The following is a 20327-nucleotide window of genomic DNA, read 5'->3' on the forward strand; positions in this document are numbered from 1 at the left end:
TGGTTATAGCCTATACTTAGGCTATAATAAACACAAGGAGGATGGTAAAATGTTAAACCCAAGGAGGCAGTTCACTGCACTGTCCTTGTCCTTCATATTATGATAAGAGACATAGCCTACTGTAGGCTATATTATCGCACTACATAATGCTCAGGACAAAACAGTGGCTTCTCCCAATCAAACATTTAGGGAGTTGCTCAGTATCAGCAGAGATGATGATGGTCTGTTTTCAAACTTGTTTTAAAAAAACAATGTTTGGGGGGCGGGGGTCATACTTCCACTTCTTGCTCTCACACCCACGTTTTTTTTTTCATTCTTTATTGCTATTTGTTGAACCCAATTGGGTACCTGCAGAGGCCTGCTGTTATAGGCTGCAAGAAAGGAAAAGGCTGAATTTGTTGCATTCGTGCAACAAGGCCAACATCAAACCTGCAAAGAAGCGCATCCATCCGGTTGCTTGCATGCTAAAAAGGTGTGAATAGGTCAGTCACCACTAATAGACCAGCGATTTAACGCCACATTCAGTTTTTCACAATCATGTTGTCATGCTGTAATGTTGTTAGCTTTGCTGTCAATCATTTAAGTAGTGCAACCTTAGACCTGATATTGGACCTTATACTTACATTACAACCTAACCGACTGAAGCTCACTTAGGCTTATCTGTTCCTCAATGCCTTGTTTTCATTTTTAAAATGGTGTCTCACTTTTAAAACTGGTTTGAACATGACAAAATATGTAGCTACCATTCAAGCAAAACAATGTTTTATTTAAAAACTATTATAGCATTTCAGTCAGTGAAAACAGAGCTGCTCTTTGTATTAGTTTAACTAATCTAGCCAGACTGAAAAGCTTTACACACGGAAAAACTCTTCGCTGAATGTAAGTCCAGGTGTGCGCAAATAAATTGTGCGGACAAGTCTTGTGCGAGTGTTTGGGGCGGGTTTTTATAGCTTGATTGACAGCTGGACTGACCAATGAGAGCGGCTCGTCGGCCGAGACTAGTCTTTTGCAGATGGGGTGCGCGCTGGTGCGCGTGAATGGATGACGTCGGGAGCCCGGCGCCAGGCTGTCTGGGACTCGCGCGTTAGATCAACACAGCTGGAGCGGCACAGGACACACAGCTGGCCCGCCAGCGCATTCCTTCACAAAAACAGCACTGTGAGAAAAGAGGGGACACATCTTGATGTAAACTAAAAATGCGCTGGGTTAAAACTGGAACGAGAGTCAGGCTATAGTTTGATTTTAGCTTGCGAAGCTTCCTTTTCATAAACAAGAGTAATGGGAGACAGCTAGTTATGATCTATTTATAGATAACGAGTAACACTTTTAGAATGCATGAAAACCGCGCGCACATTGGTTTGTTTCAGAGTTTCCTGAGTTGGTTATTAATATTCTGTGATCGTGAGAATATTAGGAGATGTTTTATTGAGGAGTGGGGGGAGTGGAATGAACTCGTTTCTGCATGTTTTGACTTTGGTTGATTTTACTTAGCATACATTTAAAGTTTTTATTTTAAGATTAACGTGCAATTAAGATTTCAATTTTGGAGGGTTGTTTTTTTGTGCGTGTGCCTTAAAATGTGTCTTGTATCGATATTTAATCTCATTGCAGTCTCCTATGGGAATTAATTGCCGACGCCAGTTTGTCTGCAGGTCACGGGAGTAGCAGATTTATGGATTTTCTCCATATCATGCCTGACAGAGTGGTCATAATAGTATTTTCCTCCTATTTTGTCCTCTATGTTAAATATTAAGTCAAGAGTGTCCACTAGCCTATATATAGCCTATATTTATAAGCTAATAAGTAGCATAGCCGGTTATCACGTTCTTATCATTTGTATAATATAACGAAATTGAATTCTGAAAGTAATTTCAAAGTAGGCCTACTGTTTGCATAACCTACAAAGAATCAGTAGCCTACACATAAGCAGAATAATAATAGTAATAATAATAGGCTAATAGCCTAATAATAATAACGTAGGCTAGCTTATATAGCCTATGTGAACTCTAAAATAAGTTTATATTTAATCTACTGTACCAGCTGATCCAGCTCCGTTTAGGTTCACTGACCCGAAATTTTTACTCAAATCCATCACTGAAAATATATAGCCTATTTCTTTGGTATTCTGGCAGTTCTTCCTCATTCCACCATTTTGATGATTGACATGCCAACGCTTCCAATGACAAGTTAGGTATTTACATAGGGCGGAGTATTTACTTTCATACACCTTTACCATTGGCTGAGCGGCGCATGAGGGTTTGTTTATCTCTGGAGGGGGCGGTGCTACAAGAAGCAGCGCTTTAAATGCGGCCGCCTGCCTGCTCTTGCTGCCATCGTTCAATGAGCGTGAGACGTGAAAGGAGTCAAACATTGGATAACTATCAAGCTATCGAGACGAAGAACTTCTTCAGACATCTCTACAGTTGGATTCTACCAGCAAGTCAGACGTCAGATCCAGAATGAAGGCGATCAGTCCCGTTCGCTCAGTCAGAAGCTGTTATGAAGCGGTGTGCTGTATCTCGGAGCAGAGTCTCGCGATCAACCGCTGCAAGAGTCCCACTGAGGAGCTGTCCGACATGAATGACTGTTACTCTAAACTCAAGGAGCTGGTGCCCAGCATCCCTCAGAACAAGTCCGTGAGCCAGGTGGAGATTCTTCAGCATGTAATAGATTACATCTTCGACTTACAGATAGCACTGGAAAACGAGACGGACACACAAAACACGCCTGACATGTTCATGTCAATGAAGGTGCGCGCGACATCATTTATTGTCTTCTATCCATAATTATGCCTTAGCTATATTAACCAGTAAAAAGTGCATTTGAATAAATATAAACTTTGCTTGTATTTTCCCCCTGTAGAACTCAGAGATGACCCGTAATTTCTCCAAAGAGGATGGAGCTATGTGCCATTAGGACAGAGGAATGACCACGGTCAATGGTACGCTTCTGTTTCTTTATTCTAAATCATTTCACTTAATAAATTAATCAGATGATGTTGTTAGGTTGTAATCCACACTCCAATGGAAACAAAAATAAATGAACATTCAATCAAGAACCGTTCTTGATCTGAAGAACCTATTGAAAAATCAAAAACCTTTTGAACAACAAAATGATTCTTTGGAGACTGAACAAGGTCTTAATGTTTCATTATAGGTTCTTCAGACCAGCATCGTAGTTCTGAGTTCTTTAAAGCTCAAGTTCATTGATGGTTTTCCAAAATAACAAGAATAAAAAGTTCTTTGTGGAACCTAAACAGCATCTCATATGGTATTCAACTGGAAAATCCTTTTTGGTTTTAAATGGAACCTTTATTTTAAAGAGGAAGTAAATCGTTAGAGTCGGTTAATTGATAAGTTAAAACTCATGTTTTTGGTAAATGTTATAAAGGACTATATATTTTGTCAGACAACTATCAGTGTCAGGTGTCCTAATTTCTTTTGGTCATCGTGCCAATGAGCAAACAAGCTTGGATTCCCCTATCAGCTCTAGCAAACCAAAGTTTTCCCTTTGGCGCCAGACTGTCTGCAGTCCGCCTGAATCCACAGTGTGTGTGTGTGTGTGTGAGAGAGCTCTGAGTTAACTTTTCTCCCTCTCATCTATGCTGCAGGTGCGGGATAGAAACTTTTCTCCTCCACTTATGGAAGAAAAGAGAGTGAAGGGGTGAGCCGGGTGAAGGAGTGAGGCTCTATTCAGAGTGTGGGAAAGCAATCTGCGCCCCTCTCAAGCTGTCTATTCTTTGGTCACTGGACACTTGAACAAACCAAAGCCGAGGAGTTTTGAAGATCACAAAAAAAGAAAAGCCCTCCAATTTTTTTCGTTAATCATTCCTGTTTTTTGTGGCAACAATCAAGCATTGTATATTTTGTACTGGCTACATTCCTGACTATTTGGACCAACTAATATCTCTTCACACACCCTTCCTTCCCAGCCATTCTTGGATAAGCCCCCCCCCCCCCCCCCCCCCCCTTTATTTTTTCTTGAAAACTTTTCCACATTTCAGCATGGTCACAGTTTGGTCTCAGTGAGCTTCTCGATCACTGGGATGATGTACATATTATGCTTGACGGGGGTTTTTGTTTTATAGGGTGGGAAGGGCCTTGGGCAGTGGGAATACAGACGTGGATTAGAATTTGAACTCTATAATATAGAGTGGATTGTATATGTTTGTGGGGATTGTCTATTTCTACAGACTGTCAGATCAATGAGTTTCATAAACTCATTTAAGAGTTGTTGTTTTTTTTGCTTTGTACTCACTTTTTACACAAAAATAAATCATATATGAAAGTGAGCAAATATGTTGTTCTGTATTTTTTCTTAAATAACTCAATGCCGACTTTTTTTGCTGTCTTTAAAGCTTCATGTATAGCCTATCTCATAGAAATATACTGAAAATACACAAGAAGAATGTTTTCTTTAAAAAAAAACAAGAGTTAAAGTGATTCCCTCCACTCCATCTCCCCCATAGCCGTTTATATATTATTGATATGAAATCATAACACTGTCACTTTAAAGACTTCTGATGAAAAAAGCTAAAGAGAAAGTTTTTATAAAACTACAAACAGGTAAATGCAAGATAAAGTGAATAATAGTGGTTAAAAAAGGTAAAAGTACAGTGCATCTGCCAAAAATCTTTCCAGATAGAGTCATCGTGGACTTTTTTGTGTTTAGCATCTGTTACAGGCCTACACAACACTGTCTAAATGTGAGTCACTTGTATTTAAATTTAGCACAACTGTCCTCTTAAGTGTCTGTAGTCTCTTTTAAAAAGACCTTTGCCCACAGAACTAGAGTTCAGTGCAATAGTGCCCTTTTGTCAAACTTTGATAAGCACTATTTATTTAATTTCATCTGGCCTCCAAGAAAGAGTGATTATGGTCTTGAGGGTCCACACTTAAGATTTGTGTGTTGAGTAACGTGAGGCGATCTGTAGGACGCTTTCAACCATAATAGTTCATATAGCGACACCCAGTGTTCAAAGTAATAATCACATAGGCCTACATATCCGTTGTTGGCACCGCAAACAATGAACTGGCGCCATCATGTGGCTTGTATGTAAATTAATAGTAGGTCTGCAAGTGAATGAAATATAACTACATTGGTGAGATATTGGCTAGTTGTTGCACTTTTAATTCCATACAGTAAGGTCATTTCACCTGTTACTCCCTTTCAAAGCACAGTTCGTGTTGACCACGTGCCCCAATCACAGGGGTCACACTATTTGGGGTATTACTGCCGTATTCCATCTAAATTTGACCGTCAATAATTTTTACCCATCTGTGAATGTATGTCAGTACAGTTTACAGTGTTCACGTGTACCCAACCAGGCTATAGCAGAAATACGATAATGTAGCCTAATATGATAAGTAGCCTATAGACAGTTTTTAACTTATTTGAAAACAAAATACAAAACGCTGCTAGAGCAATATTTGACTCCAAACTGAGATAGGCTAGCCTTTGTGACAACTTCGTATCTATGTTTAGTAAAATTTCTGAAGTATTCAGTGACGCTTCATTATTCTGTCAGGAAAAGCTGCTAATAAGCATAGGCCTACGAACGGCTACAAAGCTAAACCCTTAGCCTACTGCATTTCTGTAATGCAGTATTCTATCGTTCAACTGTGTGTTTTCTTTTGTTCAAATAAGTATAATGTGACCCTAAATCAGAAATGTATTTTTGATCCTCTGTCTCTTCTTTCAGAAGTTTGGTTCTTATTATATTTTGTGGAGTGTTGCAGTGATGACGTATTTTTGTACGCCAACCCGGAAGTTAGCATCACCCTGTTATCCATTTTTTTGGCATTTGGATTACCGTGCCTAATAAAGGTTTATGATCTCACACGTTTTGTTCATCATGATAATTTTCACAAATGAACACAACTTTTATTAATTGTTTTATGAAACGTGTGGGCAATAAACGAATGACTATCATTAACCTTCTGGCAACTTTCAGTCTTTTTTTTCTTCTTTTTTTTACATATTTCCTGAAAGTTTGAGTTAAAATAGTTTAGAATAGCTCTAAACACAATAAGGCTCACAGGCTAATGATTAGATGAGTTTAGCCTGCCTATTCTGTGTTTTATTGCCCCAAAAACCTCTGTATAGAGTAGACCCATTTAGCAATTTGTTAGCAATCGCCGTTTTCGAGACAAGTAAAATATATCTATAAATCACAAGGGGATTACTTTACTGATATCTTGACTGATATGCCCACGTCTCTCCAGAAGAGGACGCACTAGCAAACGACACGAACCTTTTCAACACATTTTTGTGTTCATTGAGTGCTGTCACGTGCTTAATGCGAAGTTTTGCGAACATATGAACGAATATATAAATAAGCCTTTACTTTTGACTAACAAGAACTCACATTATAGACGTATCTTACAGTTTATCAGTTTGAAACATTAGTTTTGTAAATAATCCACTTTGGCATCTGATGTCTAACCTTTTTACTTGGCTTGTATCCTTAGAAGAAACATTTGAAACATTTGTTAGAGTAAAGAATACGAGCCCTAGCCTATATGTGCCCTCCCTTTTAAGTTGGTTTGATAATACAGCATCCACATAAAAAAAATTCCCTTTGAATTTGATTATGTGAGGCATTTTTTTTAGACCTTTTTAAGGCATTTTCTTCTGAATCACACAAAAAAAATTGACCCATGTCATTAATTTATGTCAAATAATACAAATTAATTAATTAACTGAAATAAATTCACAGTTTGAACAATTCTGGCTGTTACCTATACAATCAGTTACAAAGGCCACAATAAATAATGCACAAGTATTATAGGCTACCACAATAAATGCTCTGCTAAAATATTTAGATTCTGCTCCCTCTGTTAGACTAAGATCACAACTGTCACAACTGGTAGAGTTCGATGTATTTAGGTTACAACTCATTAAGTTTTAGAGCGGTGTTCAGAGCTTTCAGAGATTTTCTCTTTTTTTCATTAAAAGCACATATATGAGATCAGGACCGTTTCTGACATTTCTTAAAGGGATAGTTCACCCTAAAAGGAAAATTCTGTCATCATTTACTCACCCTCAAGTTGTTCCAAACCAGTATGAATTTAGGTGATTAATTACCATGTGTACCTTTTGTTGGCTCATTGTAAAACATTTTCCATTGTGAAGGGTCATATTCATCCACACAGTCACGAAGCACAAGCAAAACAATGTTCTTCCACAAAATTAATGCCGTTTTTTTTTTTTACATTTAGCCTACATTTACATTTAGTCATTTAGCAGACGCTTTTATCCAAAGCGACTTACAAATGACTAAATTAAAGTCATCGTGAAGAGGCAAAAACAACGCAAGAAGTGCTCAAAATATAAAGTGCAGGCATTTCTCAGAGTAGCATAAGCCAGACAAGGGAGGATTAAGGGAAAAGGAAAGAGTTTTCAGTTGTCTTTTGAACGTTGTCAGGGATTCTGCATTCCGGATGACGGTGGGGAGATCATTCCACCAGCATGGAACCGTGAATGAGAATGTTAGAGAGTGATTTTGTGGCTCTCTGTGATGGTACCACGAGCCGTCGCTCATTGACTGATCGTAGGCTTCTGGTAGGGACGTAGACTCGTAGTAGGGAGCTGAGCCTGTGATAGTTGTGTTGCATGCTCAGTTAAGAAAGGCCTGATCTTCCTGCATGTTGTGCAGTGCACATCAATATTTTTATTTTTAACCACCAGAGGGCCAAAAGTCACACAGCGTACCTTTAAAATATTTCATATATGTTGGTATAGGCTATTACTAAACTTTTATTTTTATTTCCACGCGTGAAATGGAACACTTTACGCGTAGCCGTCTTTCTAATAACATTTTAAAATATATATTATTTCCTGTATAGCTCAAACAGTAGAGCGTTGGCGCTTGCAACGCCAAGGTCATGGGTTTGATTCCCAGGGAAAGTAAGAGCTGATAAGAATGTAAATGTGTACCTTGAAATGCAATGTAAGTCGCTTTGGATAAAATTGTCTGCCAAATGTAAAAATATATATTGAACGATATGATTAATATATCGAATTCGATCACCATTTATCTCTTGTTGTGTGTATGTGCTGTTATTAGCCTATATGTTGGTTCAGTATGTCATATTTATTTTGTACTTGTTTTAAAAGCTGGGAATGCCATTGCATTGCCAAAGGTTATTTGCCTCTCCTAAACACTGTACGGCCATCATTGGGCTAATGGCTGGGTGGGAGAGTCTCAACAATCATCTGAAGCATGGTGGGGGTTCACTCTTTGTGCCAGATGATAAGATCCTTTCAAGTGTAAAGGTTCTTTTCTGTGGGGTTGTTTAGGTCTTTAAAGCTCTTATGTTCCCCTTAAGTCACCTTTCATGGAGTCAGGCCACGCCAGAGTCAACTATTTTCCATTTTGCTGTTAAAAAAACATTGACATTTAAGATTAATCTATGAGGATGATTCATTTGGAAACCATGGAAATACAAGGGGCATGCTGTAAAGTCATCTTTCAACATTATTATGTGTGTAAATGCTTTGATGATTGTTGTATGTGCTATTTTTCATAGAACAAAAGTGTATTTCAAGTGATACAAGTTAATTTGTAAGCAACCCGTCCGTTTTTTTTGTATAGTATGAAATGTATTTATATGAATTATATCTATGCTAAATCTAAAAATGACTAGGATACGTTTGATAACGCTGTTGTTGTCTAAAGCCCTTGTTCACAAAAGAGATTCAAAATGCGCTGTCTCTTTAAGAGGAAGAACGCTAGGCACCAACTGTTACATGTAAATATATTCAGAATCCGAACGAGTGAGGCGTGCCAGCAGCCAATCGCTGAGCGTCTCCAACCGCGGGAGATCCAAATTTCGCGGGACGTAATTTGGCGCTAAAATAGCACTCCTCTGTTGAGCTGGTGTCAAAGCAAAGCTTCTCTGCCGGAGAGGGATTACAGACACACAGGAACGTTTCCCACCACCGCCGGCTTTACGCTACAACTACGAAAGAAACATTTTCTAAGCTTTGCTTACCTTTTAAAGGTAACTTAGATTTATAAAACTGAATGACCCGGGTACGTGTATATGTTTAACTTAAGTTATTTGCAGTATATTAAGACATAATAGTCTCTCTCGTTCCACTACAACAAAGGACCCTTGGGAGAGAGTTTTGTGTATGTTGGATGTTATATTTTTGTTATTTTCCACGCATAATTTATTTACAACTTTAACAGGATTTATTATACTGAAGTGCATATCGTCTGTAGCATTTGCAGTCTTTAAAAATACACATATTCATTTTGACGATTGACTTTTTCTCCAGTAAGCTAGAGACGCGATTTGCCTTGTAAAATAGTTTATTTTGCGTCACTTTCGCGGGTTTTCGTGAGCAAAATGATGCGGATACCCAGAGGGATTTCTCCTGCTTCTGGGAGAGGTGCAGTCTCTGGACTCTCGTGCCCGCAGAAGAAAATGTTCTCCGCGGTGAGGACGGATTTTTTCAACACGGGACTTGCAAGCCCGCCGACGAATCTGGTACCGACTGGATACTTCACTCAGATCGGGAACACAGCAGCTGCGGAGCAGAGAGCCAACTGTTTGTACGCGACCCCCCACGGGCCCGAACCTAAGCCGACGCGGATCTCTTCCGGGCGGCTGCCGGTAAGCCTCTTTCCACCGACACTCCAATTCTTGCTATTACGTTATGAATGCGCGTGCATGCTTCCTGTTTCATGTCCTAGTACAATCACATGTCATTTACTAAAACGCGGCTACAGTGTGAAATTCACGTTCTACAGCATATAAAACTTCCCGTGTCTGGCCTCGGCAGGGAGTTTTATTTGTGCCATCATCTCTGATGTACTGAAAATCTGTCACTTCCTCATGAATGAATAAAGCAGGCCAGTAATTTGAGAACATGACCACAACTTATGTATATTTCAGTCATGACATTAGGATAGGACCTTAGTGTGGCAAGCAATTTGGTTCTTAAACTAGTCCTTTTATTTTTATATTAAAATAAAGTACTCATTGTGTTGCTATTAGTCACAATATAAGCCTTAGTCTACTAGTTAAATATTTAGTTTTTGACAGGAATGAATACGAGGAGGAATTGAAGGACAGTGAGTTCAAAGGACTGTACTGTTTAACAACTTGCCATTTGTTTAGCTGATGAAATATCTTTACAAAAATTCAGTTGACAAAACTATAAATGTTGAGTTTTGAAAATTACATACGATATAGGTCTTTTATACAGTGAAATCAATCACTCTCAACCCTGTTTTTAAATGTGTACAATTCAATATAGCATCTACCCTGACAAGGCTATTCCCTGGTTCCTTTTAAAGAAAATTGCTAATTTATGTCATTGAATTCTGTAGAGATCTGTGGTTCAAATATCAAGATTACGAATACCCTCTACTGTTTAATAACTAGTGTCTGAACAATTAGAACTATGAAAACTGTAATAAATACTAGTAGCTAGCAGCTAAAGTATCAGTACTGGTACCTAATTAATCAGTAGTGAAACTGAGATCTGAACCTACAACAATCAGAATGCACAAGTCAAAAGGTAATCGTTTATATCTGAAACACTGATCACCAATGACAAAAATGTGCAATTTGTTGGCTGTGGGAAGCACATTACTTGACATTACTGGAAAAATTGCTAGTAGTAGGAAAATACTAGTACCAGTATTTAATGAATAGCTAGCTACTAGTGAAATGGAGGGGAAAAGGCTATTTCCTATTGTATTACTTACTAGTAAATAAAAATAAGTACTAGTTATGTCCAAATTAGACAGTTTAATTAGTTGTAAGGAGTAATTGTTTAAGGGGCTTGCCATAAAAGGGTTATTTCAGGGGGGAGGTGGTAGATTGATGGGGGAAGGGTGCTTTACAGCTTCTGGACTGGACATTATATTATATGGTTCATGCCTAATAGCAAAGCGGGGGAAGGGTCCTCAAAGCTAAACTCCTTTCAATACAGAACCTTTTATATTTAGCAAACTATAAAACATAATGAATAAACATGAATGCTCCCATAAAGCCACTTGTTTAAATGACCCAGGTTCATTAGACTGATCTGCAAACTGGTTATTCATGTATTTGTATGTATAAACAACTCTTGAATTCTATTGCTTTTATTATGTAGCTGCATTTGTAATTATCACTCCACCCCCCCCCGTGCCGTTGCACACCTGTCTCACCATTCATCCTCACAGAAGCTCAACCCTGTTGAAAAGGTCAAAAAGGTCAGAGTATTTGCTCAAGGAACTGCCTGTGTCGAACTTGTCTCTGTGTTGCTTGCTGCTTCCAGCTGATAAACAAAAGGGATGATCACAGACTCACACTGCAAAACATGGGTTAGGGCTGATAACAGACTGGGCGACGGCGTCTGCATTGGAGGACTGATATACATGCCTCATAAACTCTGACATTCTATTATAATAAGCCTGTCTCAGACTGCTTCTCTAGGTTTGAATTAATCAGTTGATCAACTTAAAATGGTTTCTTAACCATGACGTAATCTTATGTTAACAAATCAGGCCTTGTCCTAGTGCTATCCCTGATTCCATTTTTATTTAATCATTCCAACTTCTTTAATGTCTTTTCTGGAAGCTCCATATGGCATCGTTAACTACTTCCAGTTTCCCTGGTTCAGTTTTACCCAACAATGTGCAACAGTTATATCTCTTGCTGTAAAGAGTTTCACTTTTGTTCTCTGCCCCTTTTTCAGTTTGACATAAAGGACACACCTGAAGATCCCATTACTGTCCTTAGACCTTTGAACCTTTCCTCTAAAAACTAAAATTGTGAATTACATTTAATGAATTTTGCAGAAACTTATAGTACCCTTGAGCCTCATTTCTTTAAAATGACTTGGTCAACATTAAGACATATAATTGACCTATCCTCTCCAAATACACATTTGTGGTCTTATTGTAAATGAGTTATCAATTGTCTTCATAATTATTTATGTAAAGGATGTTTATCCACCTTATTTTTCAATGTGGAAGTAAGCCAGTTCCTGTGTAAATCACTTAAGACACATAAGCCATTATAGACCTTACAGGTCAGGTTAGACGCTGTATTGAATTTAATGCAGATGAAAACGTGGCTGTGAGGAATAGATGTACAGTCTTTACAATGGCATGCACTGTATAAAGATCCTCCTAGATCACATAATTTTCACTCTCAGTTTTTGTCTACTGAAAGGTTTTTTTTTTGTTTCAGAAAGACGTTTAGTCAGCTGCACAATCTTTATGTTCAGTAGTGGTGGTTCAACGGGTCACAAAACTCATGGTTCGGAACTTCGGATCATATAAGGGTTATGTGCAACTTAACCTCTGTATTCTGTAAAACAGATCGTATTGCTTCCGGTTCAGGTCTGCTTCGTGAAAAAATGACGTGTTTTACTCAATTTAAAAGGAGCTAGCAAAGATGAGCAAAACCAATGTCCCTAGCATATGCAGATTGATATCTAAACGTTTTTTTTTTTATTCACACTAATGTTTAGATATTTAAATAGAATAAAACACCAATAACAAAGTGATCTATTTAGGTTAGCTGATACTTTAAAAGTCCATAGATATTGATGTCAGTTCATACTGCTGTAAACACTTTCTCTGACAAGCGTATGTGATGAGACCAGGGTTGGTCATGCGATGTTCGACTATTACGGTTTTTGAGTCACGGATCGGATCATTTTTCAGATCAGCAAGAAAAAATTAATAAAATATTTTGGGTAGGGAGTGTAACTTTGCTTTCCAGTTATTACTTAAAGCACACATTAAGTACTTTAATACTGCAGCAGAAACTACTAGCCTAACTAATAAAGTTCGAACATTGTTAAAGATAAGTGAACAGTTAGTAAAAAATAAGAACAAATACAAGTGTATATATAAAATACAATACATCAAAGTTACAAATAAAGTAACGTTTAAGTTTTAACTGAAGTATTTAGGTACAGAGATGTTATATAATTAGCCCTAAATCTAAAATAACACTATAGTGTTCACTGTATAAATTATATAAAGATTAATCTTTGTTAAAGCTTTGTTGTTTGTATTTAAGTATTTATAGTCTGCGGTCACTTTAAGACCTTTTATTCCTGTGTAATATACAGAATACAATAGATGCTCACGTTTTGATGTCACCACCTTTTTTTTAAATTCTTGTACATCCAATTATTTTTGTTTTCCCCCACCCTCTATCATTGCCAGATTATTGATTTGCATGTAAAAAGTTAAAACAAGATATTTGTTTGTTTGCATGTAAACATCAGTAACGACTGGCAGTTCAGGATATTTAATAGCTTTGTTTTCCCAGAGCATATTTTGTTATCATAGGTTAGGTTAATGCTTTAGCAAGTCGACATTGATCAAATGCACAAGCACAAGAATAGTTGCAGACTACATGCTGCAGTTAATAATGTCAGGGTTATTTCGGCAAGCTCCAAAGAATGAAAATAAAGACTAGAGAACTATACAATAGAGCCAAACTTTGAGGATTGAAAAGGTCATGGAGATCACTAGGTCTCTGCTTCACTCCAAATCTCACGTGTCCGAGATCAAGTGATCAACCACTGGTCTGTGATCACCATGTTAAAGAACACATGATTTGGCTTTGTTTCCTGAGATCCTTGTGACGCCCTCCCTCTCTTCCACCCCCACCGCTTCCCAGAGTCCCTCAGGTCATTTTACCTCATTTCATTCTCTTAATTTACCTATTTCCCCCTGTGGGGCCTCCAGTAACCAGGTGTTGCATCAACAAGGTGGGTGATGGGCCTCAAGCTGTTTAAATTGTGTAATTTAGATCGCACTGCATAGACCCATCTGGCCACGTTTTGCATTTCAAAGTATCGGCCTCTTACGCCCTTTTCATCTGGACTTCCCCTTTAGCCTTTACCTGTGTCTCCCTTTCGTTTTGACACCTCGAAGTACGTCACTGATGCAGAATGACTTCTCTCTTACAGTTTGAGTATAGCGTGTGTGTGTGTTTGGGAGTGGCGCAGTTTGCAGGTCTTTTCTCACGTGTGTCTGCAGGCGTACAGAAACCTGTTCTTTTCAGGCAGATTGTGTTTGTTAAAAACCCCCTCAGATTAGTTGGAAAGTTATTTAATAACACTGTTTAGGACTCTTGATTTCTCACCTCCAGCCATTGAGTGAGAAGAGAAATGGTGCAGATCTGTCTTAAGTTATTTAAGTCAGTTTAGCAATAATGAGTAGGGTATAAAGAGAGATCAACCGATATTGTTTTTATGACTTCATACTGATAACTGATCACATTTTTATACTTAAGTGTCTGATAGCAATAGCTGTAATGAAGAACAATTTATGGTTGGATTTTTGAAACTATGATAACTAAATATAAGCATTATAAATATTTCAATTATATTAAGTTATTTATCTTAACCTATTGAGTTTCAAAGATCACATACAGACCTTTTGCCAGATTTGCCAGATACTTTTATCCAAAGCATTCAAGGTAGGTACACACAGATACAATGTGCAGGAAGATATTGATTCTGTATGCAACACACACACACACACACACATTTGTGCTATCCTGTATACACTGCTGTGTGTGATGTTGGCTTACTCAGTGGATTTGCATATCTTTAGGAAACTCCTGAGCTTGGAGCGGTCCCACCAGTTTCTGATATAAATCAGAAAAATGTTTGTTTTTCAGTAGGTACATTAAGGCGGCTCCCAGATCAGTGCTTTATAAGTGAATGATTTGGCTTCCACCCCATCTGCTCTGAGCCAGCATTTCTCACTTCCCACTGACACAGGAAATAGGCAGAACCAACCACAAACTCTTACAGACATGAGATGCTGCTGTTCTGAGAAACAGAACCACACAAAGGTCCCCCTCTCACACCCAGGTGGGTGTGTGTTCACCGTGAGCCAAGCATGGTAACAGCTGACGTTAACACAGATTTGATGAAGACATGTAATTCAAAGATGCCCCTCAAAGTCTTACCCAAAAGCCTCTTCTTTAAACTTCATGTGGTGACTCCAGAACAACTCTTAGCTGAGACATGTATTGGTTTTTGAAACCTTTTTGCCAAGTAGGCTACTCACAAATGATGATTTCAATATTCTTAAAATGTGCAAGAAAATTCAGCTACATATTTTCATGTTCACAGATTCAGCTATAATTATGGCTGTCAAAAAGGCTTACCAAATAAATTCGAATTTTATACTTAAACATTACTAATATTCAAATTTAAAAGGCATAATTTCAGTTGGGGGGGGGGGGGGGGGGATTTGTTTCTTCTCCGGAGCCCACAAGAGGGCGCATTGAGCGAAATATTAATGTTCCGAATTAAATTGTTTATTCAAAGCAATGAAATAACCTGACTGACTACAAAAAAGTGCATAATGTTTAAACTAACATTTCTAAATCAAATATTTCGTGAATTGCATAAACAATTGAACAAAACAGTATAATGTATGTATGCATAGTTTAATACAAAAAGCAGAGTACTTTTTTGTGTCTAAAAACATGAAATGCAGTGGAAGTCTCGACATGTTTTTGTAAAAGTTGAACTTCTTTACTTTACATAGCTTTACTAAACATGTGGCCCTCTGTTGGGAGGCGAGAGTGCAACAGTCAAATATGTCCATCTAGCGCTCATTTACATAGAAAACATTTATTCTGTGTGAACTGCTTGGTTAGGTCTTTAGGCTAAGAAAAACATTAAAAACACAACAACTCTTACATCATTATGGCATCTCGTTCGCCACTGATAAGGCTGCCTGACGTACTCCTAAAATTCGAATGTACCTTTTTTGCATTCAAATGTCGATTTTTATTTATTTATTTTAAATTCAACGAATATACACTCACCGGCCACTTTATTAGGTACACCTGTCCAACTGCTCGTTAACACTTAATTTCTAAGCAGCCAATCACATGGCGGCAACTCAGTGCATTTAGGCATGTAGACATGGTCAAGACAATCTCCTGCAGTTCAAACCAAGCATCAGTATGGGGAAGAAAGTTGATTTGAGTGACTTTGAACGTGGCATGATTGTTGGTGCCAGAAGGGCTGGTCTGAGTATTTCAGAAACTCCTAATCTACTGGGATTTTCACGCACAACCATCTCTAGGGTTTACAGAGAATGGTCCGAAAAAGAAAAAACATCCAGTGAGCGGCAGTTCTGTGGGCGGAAATGCCTTGTTGATGCCAGAGGTCAGAGGAGAATGGCCAGACTGGTTCGAGCTGATAGAAGGGCAACAGTGACTGAAATAACCACTCGTTACAACCGAGGTATGCAGCAAAGCATTTGTGAAGCCACAACACGCACAACCTTGAGGCGGATGGGCTACAACAGCAGAAGACTCCACCGGGTACCACTCATCTCCACTACAAATAGGAAAAAGAGGCTACAATTTGCAAGAGCTCACCAAAATTGAACAGTTGAAGACTGGAAAAATGTTGCCTGGTCTGATGAGTCTCGATTTCTGTTGAGACATTCAGATGTTAGAGTCAGAATTTGGCGTAAACAGAATGAGAACATGGAACCATCATGCCTTGTTACCACTGTGCAGGCTGGTGGTGGTGGTGTAATGGTGTGGGGGATGTTTTCCTGGCACACTTTAGGCCCCTTAGTGCCAATTGGGCATCGTTTAAATGCCACGGCCTACCTGAGAATTGTTTCTGACCATGTCCATCCCTTTATGGCCACCATGTACCCATCCTCTGATGGCTACTTCCACCATGTCACAAAGCTCTAATCATTTCAAATTGGTTTCTTGAACATGACAATGAGTTCACTGTACTAAAATGGCCTCCACAGTCACCAGATCTCAACCCAATAGAGCATCTTTGGGATGTGGTGGAACGGGAGATTCGCATCATGGATGTGCAGCCGACAAATCTGCGGCAACTGTGTGATGCCATCATGTCAATATGGACCAAACTCCCTGAGGAATGCTTCCAGCACCTTGTTGAATCTATGCCACGAAGAATTGAGGCAGTTCTGAAGGCAAAAGGGGGTCCAACCCGTTACTAGCATGGGGTACCTAATAAAGTGGCCGGTGAGTGTGTATATATATATATATATATTTATATATTAGTCATTACAAAAAAAAAGAGAAAGAAAAGGAAAAAGAATGGAAGGGGGAAACCGAAAAAACTGAAAGATTGCGCTCCTCTTCTCCCCCAACCACCTGCTCGGCAGCTCCAGATGTCAGTGACAGGTGTAGATGTTGTTCAGGTCAGGGCAGTGCAAACATTTTAGCAGATGCTCGTGCACACAGGATAAGTGAACTGTTCTCAGCACGTGCTCAGTGTCTATTACAGAAGTATTCTGTCTTGAGTGAACTGCAGCCCTGAATGGCATTGGAAATCAAACAGGAATGTGTGGGTGCAGGTTTCCACGTCAGTTGGCTTCTTTAAACCAGTTCTTTGTGGAGTTGGGTTGCTGAAACAAGCCCATCTGCCCAGTGTGGATTGCTAAAGATTTTAGTAATGTGTAAAATGTTCAGGTCATTCCCTCCTTAAAGGTTTTAATGGTAAAAAGGTTTGAATTAATACAGATGGTCGTGTCAGGCTAATTAAAACCCATCGCACTAACCAGAGGTTTATAATATCAGGTTCTTAGTGAATGTAGTTATGTATGTTAGACCCTGTTTAAATGTGATTGAGATCCTTTTTGGGGAGATTCAATCATAAATGGAGGTAATAGTCCAAGACACTTTGCAACCTAATCAATGAAGCCACACTTAAAAGATGTTAAAAACATGATCACTTCCTATTTTTAGTATAAACTTATTTTTAGTATAAAAAGCCTACTTGCCTGTCAATAATCCATTATGGTAAATTAACCGCTTTAAAGTGGATGTGCATGTTATTTATCTTTGTTATTGATTGTTTTTTGACCTTTTGACAATTTCTGATCAACTTGATCTTCTGGTGAAACGACAGATTTCTCTCTGCTGACTTATGACAGACATCTATCATTTAGTTTGGTTAAATCTGCCCCTTTCTTATAATCGACTGCAAGCTCTCATTCCGGTCTGCCTCCATCTAATCAACAACCAAAGTCCTCACCCTACATTTATTTTATTCGGATGTATGGCACAATACGTAAGAAAGAAATCTTTCTTTACTTCCATTGCATTGCAACTTTGCCAGTTACATGTGTGCTGATATGTTCAAAAGCTTACTTTGTGTGAATTGCATTAGTAGTCACTGAGGTTATCCTCTCAAGGAAGAGGACAAGAATTTTTTATTTTTATATTTAGGGTGGGTCGGATATAAGTGGGAAAATAGGAGTAATTGTTCTTGAGTTCTTTTCAACACACTCCTTCCTGAAAACTGAAAAAACGTTTAGTTTAGCAAATGTAATTTCACCTTCACAGAACCAAGGACACCATGCTAAACTAGGAGCTATGTTCATTCAGATGATTTGGTGAAACTACTTCTTCTAGGCTAAGTTTTAAGGCAGATATAATGAACGTTCTCTTGTTTTCTGTCTTTCTCAGGCCAAGAGGAGACTAGATCTGGAAGAGCCACTTTATCTCCCAGAATTCCGCACACCAAAAGGGAAGGGAAACTCTGCATGTGCGAGGGCACCAAGCCCCAAAAGTGAGTACAACATAATGATCTGCAACTAAGCACTGTTAGGACAAATGGACCTTTGTTGATTCCAAGACCACTGTTTCCATATGTTGACTGAGTGGCCGGAAGTTTCTACCTGTTTTAGGGCCTCTCATCATAATAGTTTGAAAAGTAAACACACCTGTTTAAGCATCTCTTGCTTTTCTAGTAGGAACTGCAGCTGGTAATACTCAAACTATAACTACAAACTAAAAGAATGGCTCTTTTGTATCTCTTTCTCTCCATCTCTCTCTAGCTCCCAAGTCTCCAGGGGAACGTACCCGTTATGACACATCCCTCGGTCTGCTGACTAAGAAATTTGTGGGCTTGCTGAGCGAATCGGCTGACGGGGTTCTGGATCTGAACTGGGCCACAGAGGTTCTAGAGGTTCAGAAGAGACGCATCTACGACATCACCAATGTTCTGGAGGGAGTGCAGCTCATCCGCAAGAAATCCAAAAACAACATCCAGTGGATGTGAGTGTTAGATTGAATGTTCTGTAAATCAGAGTGATGAATGCTCAAATTTGATTTGACTGATTAAATGCATGACATGAACTCTAAGATGGTGTTGTGTTTAGGGCTGGGTATTGACACAAATTTCACAATTCGATTCGATTCAATATTGATTATTTTGGATATCAGGTACAATACATGTCAAATTTTCTCAAGGAAAACAAATCTCTTAACTAATGCTGTAAACTATGGGAATCAGTTGTAGCCTACTAGGCTTCATTAGCCTACTATAATATTGAAGGTAAAAATTAACTGATTTGTAGCTATACAAACACTTAAATTACACTTTTATTTATTTTTATAATAATAAAGTTATATGAAATATAAACATTTAAATGGTGGCTGTCATAAAAACTTGCCAGATTTATTCAAACATGCATTAAATATCGAAGAACATTAAAAATTATAATGAATATGTTATATGGTGCATATATTTAGCAAAATGCTCCTCTTTAGAGTTAATTAGAATTAATTTATCGTCACATGGTTTTTATGAGGTAAATGTGACGTTACATGACATTGTTTACAAGTTGTTTTACTGACATCTTTCCACGGTTGAAACACTGATTGATTCCATGTGACATAATATGGATTTCGATAAGTTGTACTCTTATCTTTTAACACACTTTCAGACGTTCATTCATGTTTATATCGCGCTGTAACTGGTATTATTAAGGCAGAACAGGAGATCATGTGCATGCCGCGCTGCTGCTTCTGAGCTGAACTGAGCCAGAGCGATTTCACGCCACAGCGCCAAAACGGTAGTTATGTTTTTGAATTTCGTAAGAAAATGGACGTAATTTGAAATTTGAGACTTTATTTAGTATCAGTAGTAACAAAGCACGAAGATTATTGCGATTTATTGGATGGGATGCGCGCTACAATGTTCCATTCATTCATCAAATGAAAACAGGATGACTAATCGATTCTTAAGATTTAAGAATCGATATTGGTTCGTAAAAATGAGAATCGATTAATATCGAGAAATCGATATTTTTTTTACCCAGCCCTAGTTGTGTTCCATTCTAAATGGTCCCCATTTCCTGTTTGACAACGGGATGTCTGAAGTCTGATTTCTGAAGGACATTGTGACGCTGGACACTGCTGAAAATTCAGCTTTGCTATCACAGGAATAAATTGCCTTTTAAAATATATTAAAATAGATAAATGCTCATTTATATAATTATCATGGTTTCTTCAGTTTCAAACAGTATGTTCTCTGTATGTCGTGTGCTT

The 20327-nt window shown here is 38.3% G+C and overlaps 2 protein-coding genes across 3 annotated transcripts in view; both read left to right on the forward strand.

Moving 5' to 3' along the window:
* e2f2 (E2F transcription factor 2) overlaps window positions 1–20327 on the forward strand; it is a 33674-nt gene that overhangs the window by 7762 nt on the left and 5585 nt on the right. The window contains exons 1-3 of one of the 2 annotated variants that reach the window (XM_056234038.1): window positions 8750–9623; window positions 18462–18564; window positions 18833–19052. In XM_056234038.1, coding sequence (XP_056090013.1) covers window positions 9357–9623; window positions 18462–18564; window positions 18833–19052 — 590 coding nt within the window. In that variant the 5' untranslated portion in view covers window positions 8750–9356. Of the gene's footprint in view, window positions 1–8749; window positions 9624–18461; window positions 18565–18832; window positions 19053–20327 lie in introns of those variants that run through there. The other variant, XM_056234039.1, reaches the window with a different exon arrangement.
* On the forward strand, window positions 2386–3951 carry id3 (inhibitor of DNA binding 3). The gene is made up of 3 exons (XM_056234040.1): window positions 2386–2750; window positions 2863–2941; window positions 3611–3951. Exons 1-2 carry the CDS (start codon window positions 2460–2462, stop codon window positions 2914–2916), a joined length of 345 nt encoding a protein of 114 aa, XP_056090015.1. The 5' UTR covers window positions 2386–2459; the 3' UTR covers window positions 2917–2941; window positions 3611–3951.

The sequence above is a fragment of the Rhinichthys klamathensis genome, unplaced genomic scaffold (genome assembly GCF_029890125.1).
Source record: "Rhinichthys klamathensis goyatoka isolate OS25496 unplaced genomic scaffold, OSU_Roscu_1.1 h1tg000387l_1, whole genome shotgun sequence".
NCBI classification, from domain to species: Eukaryota; Metazoa; Chordata; class Actinopteri; order Cypriniformes; family Leuciscidae; genus Rhinichthys; species Rhinichthys klamathensis.